Consider the following 18,062-nt stretch of genomic DNA (forward strand, 5'->3'; position numbering starts at 1 on the left):
GGGAGCCTCTGTGCCAGATGGAGGCACGTGTGGGTTAGAGGGGAGAGCAGCTGAAGGCGAACACCTCACAGCATGGGCTGCCAGGCACAGTAGGCAAAGCCAGGGGCTGCTCTCAGGGTCTCCTGGGCAGTGCCCTGCTCCTGCCCTCTCCCATCACTGTCTCCTCAGACACTGCAGGGCCACAGCTGCCCTGGCTCTGGGGGTGTCACACAGGGCCCATTGTGACACGGCGCCGGGTGGGAGGGGCCCCGTGTCCGTGGCGATGGGGACCCAGGCGGGGACGAGTCCCTGTGCCAGGCCCTGCGCTGCTCTCTGGAACCTTCCCTGCGGCTCTGCCGCTGCCGCTCACTTCCCACATCTGTGTTGTGGTTTAGGCCCATCAGGGAACAAAAGACCACGACTGGTTTCAGGTACCAAAGACCTGAGGATTGCCAAAGGGCAGGAAGAGCTTAGTTGCTGCTTCAGGTCCAGGACAAAACCGAGCAGGCTGCTGGGCCTGGGGAACAAAACAAAAGAATGCAATGCAACACCAACTAAAGCAAAACCATAAAACCCCAAAACATAACAAACAGAACACAACACAGAGTGGTACAACGATGGAGAGTCCGACCAGCCCTTCTCCCCACTCCTCCCTTCTTCCCGGGCTCAGAGTCCCGATCCCAGTGTTTTTACTCCAGCTCCTCTCTGCCTCTCGGTGGGGCTGCTCTGGGCCCACAGGCTCCAGCTCAGCCTGTGCCATGGCCCCTCCTCACACAGTCTCTCGCCCGTCTGGGCTCACTCACACGGAGCTGCTGGTGGCTCTCAGTCCTGCCATTGCCTCCCATGGCTTACAGGGGCACAGCTGCATTCTCACCGCGGCTTGCAGAGGGGTCTCTGGTCTGCTCCTCCTTCCTTCCTCCTCAGCCTGGGGGATCCACGTGGGCGCCTCTATCTTATGTCACTCTTAAACCTCCTGCCAAGCATTTCCAATCCCTGTCCCTAAATAGTGCTGGCAGAGGCGCTGGATTGGCCCAGCTGGGCCGGAGGTGGGTCTGAACCCAGGAGCCAGAGTCCACAAACTCTTTACCGGGTCTGCACTGCAACCCGCTCCCCCTGGTACCAAGCAAAAGCAGCTCCTTGCTAAACCAGGACAGGTGCCAGCAGGGAACTTGCCGAGGGTCCCTCTGTCCCCTCATCCAGGTGGTTGATGAAGATGTGGAACCAGACTGGCCCCAGAACCCATCCCTGTGGAGCTCCACTGGCCACAGGCCTCCAACTCGATTCCAGGCCATCGATCCCCACCCTCTGGGCTCTGTCATTCAGCAGCTCTCCATCCACCTCACCTCCACCCATCCCAGCCACGCTGCCTGAGCTTTCTGAGGAGAGCTGAGGGTCTCAGGGCAGCTGCGGGGCCGCGGCTCTGCGGCGAGTGCAGGAACTGCAGCTGCTGCCTCGGGCTGAGCGTCGGGCTGCGGGCGCTGAGCAGTGACACTGGGCAGCGCTCGTTGCTGTGTCCCTTGGCCCTCGCTGTGGCTGCTTGCTCGGGCTGTGTTCTATTACACTGTCCTTATCTCAACCCACGGGGCTCCAGAGCTCCCTCTTGGTTCTCGTCGCCGTGCTGCTGAGCTGGGCAGCCGTTAACAAACCGTGTGGTTTGGTTATTGACAGCCAGGGCTAAACCACCACCCCCCTCACCCCAGTTTTCCCCCAGGTGTTGAACGTCTCGGTGCGGGTCCAGACGTTTGCCGAGGCCCTGGAGCTGAACAATTGCACCGTGGCTGAAACCCCTTTGGAGGGGATGTTGGGTTTGGCATTTCCAGAGGCGGCCGCCAGCCCCGCGCTGCCGTCTCCAATAACATCATGTGCCAGCGCCTCTGGAACAGAAACATCTTCACCTTCCGCCTGTGCAGGGACAGGGGGACCCCAAATACCCGCTGGGAGCCCTAAGTACCGCCCTAAAAACCCCAAATGCTCCTTTGGGAACCCCAGAATCTCCCCTGGGAGCCCCACATTCCCCCCAGGAACCCCAAAGCCCCTCTCCCTGGGAAGCCAAAATCCTCTCCAGGTGTTGAACATGTCGGTGCTGGAGCAAATGTTTGCTTTTGGCTGGGAGTTTAGGGCCTTTTGAGGCCTTTTGAGTCCTTTTCAGACCTTGAGTCTTGGGGGTTGTTGAAGACTTTTTTAACTGGCACCTACTGGGGGCTACTGGACATGAACTGGGAAGCACACGGAGTTACTGGGGGTGAATTGGGATTTACCAGTGAGTTATTTGGGGCTCCTGAGGGGTGAACTGGGGGGTACTGGGGGGCACTGGGAAGTCCTGGGAGTTACTGGACGTTACTGGGCAGCTCACTGGGGTTTCTGAGGACTACTGGGAGCCCACCCTGTGCTAAGTGTGTTGGTGCCAGAGCAAACGCTGAGTTGCTTGACATGGCCCAGTGACCCAAGTACTTCATGGGTGGCATTTCTGTGAGCCATGTTTACAGTGTTGATCTCATCCAGATGGGGTTTTATTTCCTTAGAACAGTTCCGTTTCTCTCTGTGTATGAGCAGGTGGATCAGCACAGATCAGCAGGTCACCACCAAGGCTGCCATTCCTGTAGCCTGCCGTGTGCCCTGGCATCTCTGTGTCACATTTCTGGGGAGGATCTTGCCATAAGCTAATGCAGCTGATTCTTGCTGCCAAACTGGAGTCCTGTCTCTGGTGCAAGGATGTAGTACCAGGAGTGCACTGACTGGCTTGTTGGAGAATGTTTAACATTCTTTTTGTTAGATCATACACCCCCAGGGTCATATATTTATTGGCAAATTGATCAACTAGAGCCTGCACTCCCCAATGGGTTTGCCTACGAAACTCTCAAAACTCGCCAAGCTACCCCTTTCGGGAGCATTTCTCTCTCATCAGGTAACCACCACTTTCCTTCTCGTTCAACTACTCCCATTTGCTCCAATTTTCCTTTTTCCTGATTTGTGAATTTCATAGTATACTTAGTTTGTACAGGATCTTGTTCAATTGCTTTCATCACCAGTAACGCAGCTTTCTTAGCTTCCTCGTCTGCTAAATTGTTCCCTCTTATTTGTGTGGAGGTTCCCTTTCGATGGCCCTTTACATAAACTACCGCAATTTGTTTGGGCCCTCTTAATGCCTCCAAAGTTTGCTTTATTAAGGTCTCATGTATTAATCCCTTACCTTGAGAATTCATTAGGCCCCTCTCTTCCCAAATTTTTCCGAACGTGTGAACTACCCCAAATGCATATTTAGAATCCGTAAATATTGTTCCTCTCTTATCTTTTAACAACTGTAATGCCCTCAATACTGCGAATAGTTTGCAGGCTTGTGCCGACCAAGAATCAGGGGGCCTGATTCTTTAATTGTCCAGCTGCTCCCGTCTATTATAGCGTATCCTGACTTCCTTTTCCCGTTCACTATCCAAGATGATCCATCTACGAACAATTTCTCTCCACATAACAACTCCTCTTCCTCTAAATCTTCCCTTATCTTGGTTTGATATTCTATTACCCTGATACAATCATGGGAAAGAGATTCACTCGGTTCTCCATTCAAAAATTGAGCTGGATTTTGCAAATTAGTTGTTTCAAGCTCTAACTTGGGAGAGTGCAATAAGATCCCCTCATATTTCAGTAACCTGGCATCCGTAATCCATTTATCAGCTTTCTGCTGTAATACCCCTCGTATATTATGAGGGGTGTATACCTTTAACTCTCCTCCCATCGTTATTTTCCCAGCTTCTTCGACTAAGAGAGCAGTAGCAACTATGGCCTGTAAACAAGTAGGCCAACCACGACTAACTGGATCTAATAACTTGGAATAATACCCCACAGGTTTCTTGTTACCTGCCCATTCCTGCGTTAAGACCCCGAAGGCTGTTCCACCCTCCGTGTTAACAAATAGATAGAAAGGCCTCCGGGTATTCACCAGACTCAATACTGGGGCATTTACTAAATCAGTTTTTAAATTCTCTAATTGCTCGTCATCCTCTGTATTCCATTTCATCAGACCTTCCCCCACTAGCTTCTGATATAAGAACTTAACCTTGTTGCTGTAATTTTCAATCCATTGTCTAAAGTAGCCCAAAAGACCTAAAAGTTGTCGCACTTGCCTTTTATTCTTGGGAGGCTGGAGGGACAGAATAGCGTTTACTCGCTCTGGATCTAGTCTCTTAGTCCCTTTACTCAGCCAGTGCCCTAGATATTTTACTTCTTCCTCGGTAAATTGCAGTTTAGATTTTGATACCTTTAAACCTTTTAGACTCAAAAAATTCAATAACTTAATGCTGGTACTTCGCACACTATCTTAGTCTTTCCCTGCTATTAATAGGTCATCTACATATTGTACCACAATTACTCCAGGTTCCGGTTCAAAGTCCTCCAGGACTTGTTCCAGAGCCTGTCCAAAGAGGGTTGGTGATTCAGTAAATCCCTGTGGAAGAACCGTCCATCTAAGTTGTTGTTTCCGATGGGTATCAGGGTTCTCCCACTCAAAGGCGAAATAGTCACGACACTCCTCCCTCAATGGACAGGCCCAGAAGGCATCCTTTAGGTCAATTACACTATACCAGGATAATTCTGGGGACAACTGGCTCATCAGGTTATAAGGGTTAGCCACTACTGGGAACCTAGTTACTGGGAACCTAGGACCCTTCCCCTATCCTGGATGGGGATTCTATTTTTACTCTTTCAATTACAGGTACAAAAAAGGGTTCTCCTTTTGCTCCTATTACTTGTATTTTCTCCGAGGACGGGGTGCATCCCCGGGCCACAGTTTGGACAGTAGATCTTTCTGCCCCCGAATCCACCAGGAATTCCATTTCCTGACGCTGAGGACCTAACTTCAATTTTATCAAGGGCTCCGTTTCTGATGTTATTTGCTGTCTAGCCCGACTCCTGGTGAGTCTCCGGGTCCCCCCGACTGTCCCTGAAGAATCGGGATCCTCCTCAGGGGCTGAAGGCACAGGGGGAGAGGGGGGTCTTGGATTTTCTACTGGCGGGGGATCATAGGGAGGGGGAGGGGGTGGAGGTTCCTCAGGGACCTTCTTCTTACGGCCAGATTTATTTTCACCTAAAGCGAAAACCCCTGCACGAGTAGCAGAAGATGGCCAACAACGCGCATACTCGCTCTCCTCAGAATTAAAGGGCTCCTTATCATTTACGTAAAGGTTTAGAGCCTGACAAATCCAATTCTCATATGACCCAAAAATTGGCCAACAAAAGTGATCTGGTCTAATTTGCTGGTTTCCCCAGACACATATGCAATAATAAACCATCTTTTCCCTACTTTTGTTTCTTGTGCAAGGCGCACCTTCCCATTGCCTGAGCATAAGGCCCAATGGGGAATCTCGGGGAATATCCGGTAACCTCTCCTTGGGTCCCTTCCCCATGAGATCAGAAGGCTTGCTCTTCTTCTGTCCCATCTTCCGGAGTGCCTTCTTACACACACACACATGCACCCCTCGTTCGTGGCTCACGCTCTCGCAGGCAATGAGAACCGCACTACAAGAGAGTCCCACGCTGCCTCACGGCAGGGTCCACACTCGCTTCGCTTCCCCAAGGGGGGCGTCTCACTCAAGCACACTCCAGGAAACCCACCCCAACCGAACGGAATCCTTACCCTCTCTGGGGTCTTCGTCCAGTTCTGAACGGAATCCTTACCCTCACTGGGGTCTTCGTCCAGTTCTGAATGGAATCCTTACCCTCCCTGGGGTCTTCGTCCGGTTCTTCGTGCACAAAGTTTACGGGGTTCAATTCTTTGCCCAATTATCGAAATTTAGGGTTCGGAATTCAAGGGCCTCGAGGAGTCCCCAACTCACCCCGGGATCGTCAAAAAAAAGACGAGGCGCCGTCCCGATGTGCGAGGGTCCTCCGCCGAAGCTCGAGAATCCGAGTCACGGCACCAAATTGTTATTGAGGAATCAGCCTCTAAAGCTTTCTTAACCAAACATTATTTTATTAAACCAATTGTAGCAAGCGATAAAAGGGCAAACAGCGCTGGGTGACCGGGGGAAGTGCAACAGTTCCGCCACGGCGCACCGTGCAACTTTTCGTATGTCCTTATATATGTTTCCCCCCCCCCCCCATGGGCTGGGACACTGCGACGAATCGGTCTCTGGTTGGTCAGTTGACAGTGTCCACGCGTAGTCCTTGCTCACCTACCAGCTCCAGATTGGTGAAAAATGTTGCTGGGTGTTCCTGCCTTTGAAGTTTCGCTATTTTGTTGCACTTTCCCAGCGCTGCCCAGGTGTTGGCTTAACCACTTAACTACTATTACAAAACATAATAAAACTTACACAAACAGAGTCATTGCTTATAACAACATGCACAACACAACTGAATCCCACTCAATTTGCTCAACAATAACAATTTTTACCATTACTTATTACAGGCTGAAGCTGTCTTCCTCTGCTGATGGCTGATGGTTCAAGGAAGGAGTGTAGTCCAGGCTTCATCTTCGTGGTACTTGTGCAGCAGAGACCAGACACCTGAGGACGTGCTCCTGCCCTGCTCTGTTCTCTCGCTGCATCTCTGAGAGGAACTGGCGACAGAGCAGAAATGGGACGTTGAGGGGGGTTCAGTTGCACTGAGTGTAGCAGGAGAGAGCAGTGTCTGTGCAGGGATGAATTTGCACAGGAGCCCTCAGCATTTCTGCTGCCCCCAGGGAGAACTGAGCGAGGGCTGTGAGGCCAGAGGACGGGCTGTGGGTGAGAGCAGAGCCAGGGCAGCCGGGCTGTGCCCCTGCCTGGTGTCCAGTGCCCTGTTGCTGCCCCTTTGTGCCCATCCCCTGTGAGCCTGCACAGCCCCAGCCCCTGCTGAGAGCAGAGAGATCCCCCTCACACCACTCCGTGTCTCGCCCTTGCTCAAGCTCTCAGTCCCCCACGGCCAGCCAAGGGCACTGAGGGCTCATCTCCCCCGCCCAGCAGCACTGTCTGTGCCTCAGTGTGTCTGTGCTCTCTGTGGGGCACTGACACAGTACAGAGATCCCAGCCAGAGCTGCTGTGGCCCTGCAGAGGAGAAGGCTGAGCTCAGGGGCCCTTCTCAGCGCTGAGGGCTCCCTGCAGGGCGGGGGGCGAGAGGCTGGGGCCGGTGTGTGCTGTGTGGTGGGCAGGGACGGGACACGGGGTGCCGGGCACACGCTGACATAGGGGCGGCCACCCAAGGCCCTCCCTGGGTACCCCCAGGCACTGCCCATGTGCAGCCTGGGGTGTGAGGGGACGCGGCACGCAGCGGCCGCACGTGCACAGAGACACACAGGGGCAGCATCTGCCCAGCTCCTGCTTGTGCCCTCCAAGGGGAGGCCTTGGCAGCTCAAAAGGAGGGGGTTTACCCAACAAGGTGTGTTAGAAAGCTAAAACGAGGCTTTGGATGCTGATAACTGAGGTTGAGACCCGAGAATGAGGGATTGAAAGCTGAAAAGGAACAGGTTAAAGCTAAAAAGAACAACTTGGGCCACAAAGTGAGACTTTGGAACCAAAAACTTTTGGACCGTGCTCCAAGCAATAAGGTTAAAAAAGGCAAAAAGGAGGCTTTGGAAGCTAAAAATGAGCATCTGGGACACAAAACGAGCCTTTTGAGGTTAAAATTGAGTGTTTGGAAGCTAAGAAACGAGGGTTTGGAAGCATAAAATGAGGGTTTGAGCACAAAAATAAGACTTTGAAAATAAAGGTGATGTTTTGGATGTAGAAGAGGATGATTTGAAATCTAAACCCAAGGTTTGGAATGTGACAATCAGGCTTTGGGAATTAGAGTTTGGGTCACCAAATGAGGTTTGAAAGATTTACATGGGGGCTTATGCCTCAAAATAAGGCACTGGAAGCTAAAAAGGAGGGTTTGGGCCCCCAGAGGAGGGTTTGGAAGCAAAACCTCTCGCTTTGGATGGTGAAAATGAGGAATTGTTCCAAAAAGTACCACTTTGGAAGCTAAAAATGAGATTTTGGACGCAAACCAGGAGGTCTTGGGCCCCAGACTGAGGACTGAGCCAGACTGGGACTCTCACACCCAGCTGAACCCAAGGTGCAGTTGATGGCAGCAACAGGTTCCCCAGGTGCTGGTGGGCTGCTGGGGATGGACACAGCGTCTGCCAAAGCTCGTGCAGATGTTGAGGCTGCGAATAGTGCAGCAGGAGATGAGAGAAGCGACTGTGCAGAGGGATTTCTGAGCTTCCCCAGCCAGCCCTCGGCACAACCAGCTCTGAGCCAGAGGCATCCCTGTGGGGGCAGAGAGGTGCATCAGTCAGCTACTCCCAGAGTCAGAGGCAGCCTGAGGCTGAACCTTCCCTGACGGATTCACGATGGTGTCTTCCCCAACAGCCCCCTTTCTTAAGCCATTTTTACAGTTACTTTCCCTATGAGATGGGGCTGGAGTGACTCTGGTCACACAGACCTTCATCGGGATTGCTGTGTAATGCTCTCACTTTGCTTTTAAAGGTGTAGGGTAAGGAGAGTGCAGAGCACATGCTCAGTGAGGGCTGGTGGCACCTTGGAGCTGGGTGGGCTTTGGGATGGAGCTGTGTTTCAGTGCTATAATGAGAGTCTAATGAGCAAAGTTCACCCAAAACCCAGTGTTTTTTCAGACAATGACAGACTGTTGGCCCAGGGTGTCAAATGAATTGCAGATGTTACAGAAGCATCAGAGCACAGAAGCAACATTCAGCCAGAAATCTGCAGGAACACATTTGTAAGTGTTTGGTGTCTGAAATATTGGCATTAGGAACTTGTTCCCTTGTGGCAGCACAAGCTTCAGGACATTGCTGATCTTGGAGAGTCACAAGAAGCCGTCACTGCAGCACATCTCACTCCTGTTGTTATCTGGCAAGAGCAGAACATATCTTGGACCAAACAGAGTGAGAGGAGTGAAGAAACAACTGCTCAAGCCTGTCCTGTGGTTTGGCCAAACACCAGGAAGCCAAAGGTGAAAAACACACTGTGAGGTAGACTCAGACCTTCGTCCTCAATGGCCCCTGAGGCCCAGCGAAGGAGGCGTGAGGGAGCTGTGGCCTGGGCAGACTGAGGCAGGACAATGGGGGGAACTCATGAAGAAGTGCAATGAATACGCAGATCTAGTCTGGGACATGTGGAAAGTTTTGCTCTAAGGAGGACACACTCTTGGTGGAGCCATCCCCTGTGTGCCCAGCGCTGCCAGAAAGGCCTGCTTGACAGTCACATTGGCTGCTGAGTCCTGGTTGGCACTTTCCTGGCATCACAGACATACAGCTTGTGAGTTCCACAGTACCCTGCAGCTCCCTTCTTCTGCCAGAGCTCACAGGGCTGCCCACAGTGTCTCTGCTCTGTCCCAGCCGCTGTGCTGGTGTCCCAGGGAGCCACTGTGGAGCGGATTTCTTGCACCTCAGCTGCCTCCTCCCTGCAGCCCTTCTGTGATTCCAGAGGCCATCCCAGGGGAGGGGCAGCGCTGTGGCCGTCACCAAGGGAGACAGAGAACGTTGGGCGCTGCTGATGTCACACAGGGGCTGTTCCAGACCCCACCCGGCGTTTGTGACCTCACCTGGCCAGGGACTATAAAGCCTCCCAGGGGACAGCCAGAGCCAGAGCCTCCCAGCAGGACAGTTGAGCTGCCCTTGGGACAACTCGGCTCCTTCCCTTGCTACTCGCCTTTGTGATTTCTTCCAGACATTTCTCCGTTACTGCTCACTTCTCCTCAACTCTCGTCCTCTTCCAAAGGTAAGGATGACCCAAACTCTCAGGACAGGGAAGAGGATGTAGACAGGGCTGACAGGAGAGGCTGCTCTGCACCTCCCAGTCCATTTCCATGCTGAGCTCTTCCACATCTCGGGGCTGGCCAAGGCTATGGTAGTGTTGCTGTCTGGTGATTCTTCTGTTGGCCTCAAAATGAGGCTTTGGAAGCTAAAAAAGAGACTTTGGGCCCAAACATGAGGGTTTAGATCATAGAGCTGGTAGAGCAGAGCTGGGAGTGGAAGGAGCAGCTGGGAAACTGTTCCTAGCAATAGCTCAAGCTATTCCTGTTCCCTTCCCTGGGACGACTTGACCATGCTGTCTGTGTCTCCTGCTAGATCCTGCTGAACTCTGTGCAATGGCTCTTCGCTTTGCCAGCGTGATCCCCTACGCCGTGCCTGGAGCGCTGGCACTGCTGGGCTGCTGGTGGCTCTACTCCCACCGCAGAGAGCAGACCAGAGATGATGCTGAAGCGGCAGCAGCTGCTGAGGAAGCGCAGCAGAGAGGAGGGACAGAGGAGGAATCATCGCCCCAAGGGCAAGCCTGTGTCCCTCAGGAACTGCCTTTGGCATCAGCAGAGGAACACCCAGAGCCCGACCTTCAGGATGTGTCGGCACCAAGAGCTGAGCCCAGCACTGCTGAGGGTGACACGGCAGGAGCAGAGACAGGAGGATGTGCAGAGGAGAGCGGTGTCCCTGCTGCCGTTTCTGTCCCTGTGCTTCCCGAGAGCACAGAGTGTCCCAGCAGCGCTGCAGCCAGCCCCGCACAGGGCTCAGGCTCCGGTGCCAACGCAGAGCAGGGGCTGGTGGAGGCGGCGGCAGCGGCTGAGCACGCGGCTGCCAGCAGGGATGCTGCGGGGCTGCTGGCGGCGGGGAGCCATGCGCGTGGCGCGGCAGGTAAGGGCTGTGCCGGGCTGCTCGGCACCCGGCTGGGCTGGGGCCGAGACAAACGGCTGCTGCTCTGCTTGGGGCAGCTTTTGGTCAGCACTGGGGTCTTCCCCCTGCATGCTGAAACCCCCCTGAAGAGTCCTGTTGAAGCCGTGGGGAAATGCAGCAGAGCTTGCTGCAGCAGCAGCTCCGTGCTGGCGTTGGCTCAGCTCTCACTCAGCTGGGAACTTGGACTCCTTAGAGTGTCTTGCCTCTGCTGCTGGGTAAAGGGTCACTGTGTTTGAGGGGCTGCTGCTGAACTCGGGCCTCCTCCTGTTACATTCCCAGAGGTGGGCTGGTTTGTCTCCAGGCATCAAGGGAAACTTTCAGTAGGCTCTGAAAGGGATTTGACCCTTTTTGACATCCTGGGGAACCTGATGGAGGAGCATCCCAACAGAATGCATAGCAAGTGCTCAGTGTCACCTCTCTAGGAAAGGATCTCTTGTCCTGGCCTGGTGTGTGGCAGCTGCCTTGTCTGGGCTGTCTGAATGCTGACCTGTGTGCCTGTTTGGCAGGTGTAAATGGGACTGACATGGGCTCAGTGGACACTGGCATTCCCGTGAGGAAGACAGGGACTGAAACGAAGTCTCAGCCAAGAAGAAAATTCAGACAGTCCGAAGTTATTGCCTGGGAAATAGAGCTGCCAAAGGTAAGAGGTCACTGTCCTGTTTATGCCTCTGCTGCTTCCAGTCTGGTACTTTCTCAGTGCCACCTCAGGGACATCAACAACCAACCAACAAGGGTTTTGGTGTTCAGCTCCCATCAGGACCCAGCAGCAATGAAGAACCAGAGCACAGCTGTAACCAAGGGGCCTCTTGGGGCTGTGCCCAGGGTGACGTTGGTTGTCCGAGCCCTTCTTCTCCATCACCTTCCACCCATGATCTGTCAGTCTGATGCTCTGAAAGCCTTCAGAAGGCTTTGAGGGTACACAGTCTCTCAGAGCAGGGGATGAGTTGCTTTCTTCTCCTCTGTAGGAGGGTCACAATTGAACTGCCTGTCCAAACCCACCGCTGCCAGCTGAATGCTCCCCTGAGCTGTTCTGGAGAGCTGCTTTGCCTCTGTCTTTAGTGAGCCGTGTCTAGGCTGCGAGAGAGATGGGTTTTTGGGCCTGTGTTCATCCCTGCTGCCCTGCTTGGCAGATGCAAAATGCCCTGTGGCTGCCCTGCACAGCATTGCTCTGGCAGTTCTGCTCTTCAGCAGAGCCGAGGGCTCAGGAGGGAGCTGTGCAGCAGAAAGAGGCGTTTCAGGGGGCAGTGCAGACAGGCTGTCCCTTTTCCTCAGGGAGCGCCCTTGATCTTGTACAGGGTTATCCACAGGGACTCCAGCCCAACCCTTCTGCTCTGTGACCTCGTCCCTGGCTGGAAGTGGAGGCACGTGCCCGTGGGAGAGGAGGTGTGACAGGGCTTGCCCAGACATGTCTGCATCAGCCTGCACAGCTGTCCAGCCCCTCTGTAGCCTGTGGTGCGTGGCAGCCTGAGTGGCTCTGCTGTCAATTTGCCTGCTCTCTTCCTGATCTCATGAGTTGCTTTCACAGTTGCTGAGACTTAGTCTTTCACACTGCAACACCACAATGTGTGTGGCATGCTTTTTAACAAACCCAAAGCAGCAGTGGTGTGACACTGGGAGAGGATGGGGCTTGACTGTAGGAAGCCAGGAACTGCTACCAAGCCTGGTTTTGCCCCATCGGGTCTTTTTCTGAGAGATATGAGGATGGGTGGATCAGTGAGCTGTGGGAACTGGGAAAGTGGGTGAAAGAAGCCAGAGAGAAGAGTGTTGTTTGAGCTCCTTTTCTCTCCCTGACTCTTGCTTTCTTGTCCCTTTCATCAAGTCATTAGGTACCCGTTTCATTGGCAAGCAAGGACAATTTATTAAGACCTTGAGGAGAAAGTCTGGGGCCAAAGTTTCCGTCTCGACACTCCCTCATGTCCCTGACTCCAAAGTCTGTCACATCGAAGGTAAGAGGAATGTCTCTTTGCTCAGGGTCTAGGATGCAGCTTGGGGGCCTTGATGAGACAGGCAAGGAATTGAAATGGACTCAGTGGCTTGGGGAGGCCGGTGCTTTGGCCAAAGTGTTCTGCTCAGGGCTGTTCCAGCAGAGGGATGTGGCAAGTTGGCTGTGCTTGGGCACGTGCAGCCTCTGCTCTGGGGCTGAGAATGCATTTGAACAGCTTTGGCTGCTGGAGCTGAACCAGCCCCTTTTGCAGAGTCCCTTTGGGCTTGCAGGAGCAGCTGTGGGATGTGTATCAGCACAGGCAGTCTGGGCTGGGAAGGATGTTGGAGGAATTGTGGCTGAAAAGCGCCTGCCAGTGCATTGGGTTCATGCTGGAGGCCAAAGCTGTTGGACAGGGGCCGCGGGGGTGTGAGTTGTTCATGTTGCTTTGCTCTCGGCTTCTGTGGCCAATCTGTTCCAACTGAACTTGTCGATGCAGCGCAGGAGGCTTCTGGCAGCTGGATCGCCTCTTGTGACAGGGGTGGGTGTCCTCAGCCTGCCTGTGCTGCTGACTTTGAAGGGGGCTTTTGTCTTCCAGGCCTCCCACATCAAGTGGAAATGGTGCTGAGCCTGATTGGCAGGAGGTTTGAACGGCTGTGTCTCCCCAGCATCTACCCTCTGTATCCCCCTGCACCAGAGACACTTCCTTTAGTCCTTGAGAGTCCCTGGGTAAGTCCCAGCCTGCTGCTGTGCTGGTGTCAGGGTGGAAGGCTGTTGTGTGCTCTGTGCATGTGCTGTGCTGTTGTAGTGGGCTGTATCCATGTGGCTGCTCCACAGATGCCCTCAAAACCAGTCTGGGGTTTCTGTGGCCCTCGGTGCTGCAGCTTCTGTAGCTGGTAGAGGTAGCAGAATGTTTCACCAGGCTCTGCCAAACTCAGGGAGTTGCACCTGTGGCCTGGTGGGCTTTGAGCTACAGACCAGCTGTTTGCCTAAGGAAACAGCACTTCAGCCTCGAGCAAAGCTGATTGTCTGCCCCCTCTGCTTAAGGGCCACTTGCCGTGGGGCCAAAGTCCCACACTGATCCATGGCCATTACTGGGATTGTCCCCAGACCCTGCAGCTGGTCTTCTCAAAGCCTTTGACTTCCTGATGGCATTTAATTACACCTACAAAGATTTCTTTGCTTCTATGGGGCATCTAGAAGCTGTAGAGTAACCGTGCACAGCGCTGTCTCTCTGGGTGAGAGGATGGGCCTTGCTCTGGAGAAGTGAAGACAACGGAGACACGTTGGGAGTGAAGTAGCAGAGGGGCAGGGCTTTGGCAGCCGTGGCTGCAGGCGGCAGGAGCTGCTGGTGGAACATGGACTTGCTGTGAGTGAAGCTGGTGCTGCCTGAACACTGCTGAGAATCTCTTTCCTCCCCATGCCAGCTGCTCCTCCCACAGGGAGTCGCGGTGGCGGTGGCCGTGGTGAACCAGGTTGATGCGGGGCACATGTTTGTGCAGCAGCCCACACACCCCACTTTCTGTGCCCTGCCGAGCCTCCACCAGCAGATGTTTGCCTGCTATTCTCAACAGGACACTCCAACCCTGTTCACTCCAGTGGAAGGCAAGTAACTTGGCTGCTCTCAAGTTGTTCATCTGAGAACCTTCTCGGGCCACGTGGAAGCCTGATGCCCCAGCCTTAGGCTAGGGGGCTTCCCAGGGAGTGAGAATGTGCCGTTGGCTTGTTGTCTCATCTGTTTTTGAGCTGCTGCCATAGTGCAGCTGTTGCTCTCCTCTTCCTTGCCCCACTCGTGCCTGGAGTTCCTCCCCAGCCACGGAGTGGTGAGTTCCTCCTCAGGAACTTTGCTCACTGACCAAAGGCTGGAAGGGAACTGGCTGCCTGGGGAGAGCAGCGTGGCAGTGGCAGCCAGAGCTGAGCGAAAGCCCAGCGCTCGTGTGTGCCAGCTGCCGCCCTGTCTGATGGGCTGTGGGTGGTGAGGAGGGAAAGCAGCAGCAGCAGCAGTGTACGAAACGCTGCTGCATCTGAGTAGAGGCCAGCAGCACTAGTGCTGCCTTCTGGAAATGCACTTGGCCTGAACCTTTTGTCTCTGCACTCTTGTGTTGTGCAGTCGGCACGATCTGCGTGGCTCCAGGCCAGGACGGGACATGGCTGCGGGCTCAAGTGATGGGCTACTGCCAAAAGCGCCGGGAAGTGGAGCTCAGATACGTGGACTACGGGGGCTACGAGAGAGTGAAGACTGACACCCTCAGGCAGATCAGGTCTGTAGCTCCTCTTTCCCTGCCTGAGGCCAGATCTGCCTTGAGGCTTCATCAGAGGCATCCCTGCCATTGGCATTGCTTCTGGGCTTTCCCACCGCTGCAGCGGGAACCGGTAGAAAGGGTTGTCTGGGCAGCGGGTGAAGGTTCCTGCAGAGCACAGCGAGCTCTTGCCAGGCTTTTCTTGGAGAGGAGAGGGAGTTGCAGCTTCTGCCACTCCAGTGTGCAAGCTGAGCAAAAGGATGCCTTCAGGAGGCCCCAAAGTGTAGATGCTGGATGAGCGTGGAATACAGTTCAGATTCCCCACGCCCCAGCCCAGCTGGCTGGGAGAGCTCCATTGGATGAGGGTTCTCTTACACAAGCCCATGAACTCCGGGATTGTGCCCCAGAGGCGGGAGGAAAGCAGCGCAGCCTCCATGATGGGGGTGGGTTTTGCCTGGAGCCCAATCCCGCTGGGCCTGCTGCTGAGACACGTGGTTGCTGCTGCCCAGGTTGCTGGGACAAGAGGCCTGGCTTTTATTTTGACCTGTTGTCCCTTTGAAACCGAGTTCCTGTTAGAGCAGGTGATGAATCAGTGTCACCTGAGAGAACAGCACAGGAGCCTAAAGCCACGTTCTTTTCCTGAGGGATTCTTTTTCCTTGAAGGTCTGACTTCTTATCCCTACCGTTCCAAGGACTAGAAGTTTTGCTGGACAACGTGGCGCCACTGGCAGGTAATGGAGCTCTGGAGACGAGCCGTTGGCTCCCCTCCTGCAGGTTTTGGTGGATGCCAAGGGAGGATTCTGTCTCTGCTTTCTCCCTCCCATGGCAAGCACAGCCTCTGACGTGGCGACAGCAAGGACTGGGAAAAGTGGGGTTTATCCTTCTGAACGTGCCTGCAGGGCACAACCTGCCGGGCTCCAGGGGAAAGATGAGGGATGTCCCGGCTTTTTGCTGCATGGGAGAGAGAATTCATTGCTCTCCTAAACAGCAAGGTGGCAGGATGGGCAGGGTGACTTAGCTGTAACTGCTCTGCCTGCTTGAGTCGTAGAACAGCTGCGAGTGCCCACTTTGGTTTTGTAGACAACCACCTGACGTTTTCCTACTAGATGATGAATGTGTGTAGTTCTGTGCTCAAGAGACGACCCTGCGAGTCTGCAAGAATGTCAGTCACTGCCTAGAAATACTTCCTGGGGAGTTGGGGGCTCCTCTTGAGTTGGTTGTGTGGGCTTTTCCTAATGGTGTCAGTGGTGCATGCTGCAGCGGTGTCTCCAAAGCGTGCGGGATCCTTCTGGGCATGGAAGGGGTGGCTGCAGGGGCTGGGGGTCAGGCCAGCCTTCAGCACTGGGGGTTGTGGCTGGCAGGCCTCCAGCAGGTTTCAGCTACTTGCAGCAGAAGTCAGTGTTTAGCACGTTCCCTGAGGCAGTGCCCTCTGGCCTCTGAAGCCTGTGGATAACCGCCTGGGTTTCCTCCTGCTCCTTCCTTCCCGCAGGCGAGGGCGGCTTTTCCCCCGAGGCGGACGCTGCTGTCAGCGAGATGACCAGAGGCGCAGCGCTGGTGGCACAGGTACCCGAGAGCTGTGTGGATGGAGGAGTCTTGTTGCTGCTGTTCTCCTCCATGCCCCTTCGTGTACCGTGTGTGTGAAAGCAGCACAGCCAGAGCCCATCAGCCTGGCTGCTGGGCAGCGCTCCCGTGCAGACATCTGGCTGCTGAGACCTTCCTGCTGTAGCCCCAGCACCGCTCAGGGCTGTGGCTGGGAAGGGACGAGCGTTCCCTCCTGTTGCTGCTGCGGGCAGGGAGGAAGGGCCCTGTCCCGGGCTGACAGAGCCCACAGTGGCCGGTTGTCCAGCAGACCCAGGGCTCACCTGGGGCTGTCTGTGAGCTTCCTTTGGTTTGATGCAGTGCTCCAGGGCATCACTCATCCCAGCCAGGGCACGGGCTGCAGTGACTGCAGCACACTGGCCTGCAGGGTCTCCCAGCTGCCTGCTGCCAGTAGCGGCGTTTGCTGCAGCCTGCACCCAGCTTTGAGGAGCTGAACTGTAGGGAACGTGTCCAGCCTTGCATCCTCCGTGGCTCAGATCAGAACGGCCTCACGCTGATGTTTCCCTGTGTTTCAGGTCACCAGTTACGACCTTGCCACGGGGCTGCCCCTGATTCAGCTGTGGAGCTGGATGAGAGATGAGGTGCGTGTGTGGACATAGCCATTGCTGCAGCTCTGCCAGGGTCCAGGATTCGGGGCTTTTCCTTGTTCAGGAGGAACTTGCTGGTGTTTCCTGCTGGTGTCTGATGGGCTTTTTTCTCACCTCCCTGTAGGTGGTGTCGGTGAACGCAATGCTGGTGGAAAGAGGATTTGCTCAGTGGCTGGGCTACTAGCCATGTCCCCAATGGCTCCACAAGTCTCCTGCCCAGCCCAGCTGTGGTTTCTCTTGTTCTGGACCTTGCAATCCTGTAAATATGTTACAAAAATAAAGTTTCCTGTTGTACAAGACAAAGCCTGGAAGCCAAGGGAGCCTGACAGAAACGTTTTCACCCCAAAGTGTCCCGTGGAGGTGGCGCTGGCTTGGGGTGCTTCCGGGTAGCCGACAGGTTTGGAGCGTCTGAATGCTGGGAGGGATCCAGCTGTGCTCTGTGCAGGAGCTGTGCGGTCACAGCCTTTGTTCTGAGCTCTGTCCTCCTGTGAGCTGACACAGGCAGGAGGCGGGAACAGCCACAGAAGCCCGGATGAACTGCCCAGAGCCCATTGATTCTCGCTACCTCACCATCCGAGGGGTCTCCAGAGCAACCCCCGTGCAGAGGCACTGAGCAGGGACTCCAACCTTGAGCACCTGATGGAGCTGGAACTGTCTGAGAAGGGGCTTGGCTGAGAGAGCAGCCGTAGCAAGAGCTGTGGGACTTGGTGTGTGAGCACTGTGGGTAGGAAACCGGTTTCCTTTCTGTCAAGAACAGCAGAGAAGTTGGGATTCCCTGAGCCCTGGGGGAGGACGGAGGTGTGCAGCCAAGGCCCCTCCTCAGAGCTGGGGTGTCCGGCCAGAGATGGAAATGGCCAGTGTTTGGGGCTGCTCTGGGGCAATTTTCCTGCAGCAGCTCCCTTGAGCTGTCCTTCCTTGCAGGGTCTCCAGCCATGGCCTCAGTGGGGCCGCTCACAGCCTCAGAAACTCGGAGGTTTGCTGCTGGTTTTCACTTCTCTGCAGGCTTGGTCACTCTTTCAGGAGCTGCCGTTCAGGGACTTGGCACCAGAGGGCTCATGGAAATGCAAAATGCCCTCAGAAGCCAAGGCTCTGGGCATCGC

The 18,062-nt window shown here is 54.7% G+C and overlaps 1 protein-coding gene across 1 annotated transcript; it reads left to right on the top strand.

The window, feature by feature from the left end:
- The first annotated feature begins 262 nt into the window (after positions 1 to 262).
- LOC133626414 (A-kinase anchor protein 1, mitochondrial-like) lies at positions 263 to 17,146 on the top strand. Its single transcript, XM_062005322.1, has 12 exons — positions 263 to 274; positions 375 to 410; positions 1,691 to 1,883; positions 11,122 to 11,255; positions 12,435 to 12,561; positions 13,135 to 13,265; positions 13,964 to 14,141; positions 14,647 to 14,797; positions 15,440 to 15,507; positions 16,266 to 16,339; positions 16,891 to 16,956; positions 17,087 to 17,146. The coding sequence occupies exons 1-12, from the start codon at positions 263 to 265 to the stop codon at positions 17,144 to 17,146; spliced, it is 1,230 nt and encodes a 409-aa protein (XP_061861306.1).
- The last annotated feature ends 916 nt before the right edge of the window (positions 17,147 to 18,062 follow it).

This window comes from Colius striatus, chromosome 12 (assembly GCF_028858725.1).
Source record: "Colius striatus isolate bColStr4 chromosome 12, bColStr4.1.hap1, whole genome shotgun sequence".
Lineage (NCBI taxonomy): Eukaryota > Metazoa > Chordata > Aves > Coliiformes > Coliidae > Colius > Colius striatus.

What these genes read in the sequence shown, in the direction of transcription:
- LOC133626414 (XM_062005322.1), top strand. An exon ending in CAAAGTCTGTCACATCGAAG is followed by an intron (nt 12,562 to 13,134) that starts GTAAGAGGAATG and finishes TTTGTCTTCCAG; the next exon opens with GCCTCCCACATCAAGTGGAA. An exon ending in GCGCAGCGCTGGTGGCACAG is followed by an intron (nt 16,340 to 16,890) that starts GTACCCGAGAGC and finishes CCTGTGTTTCAG; the next exon opens with GTCACCAGTTACGACCTTGC.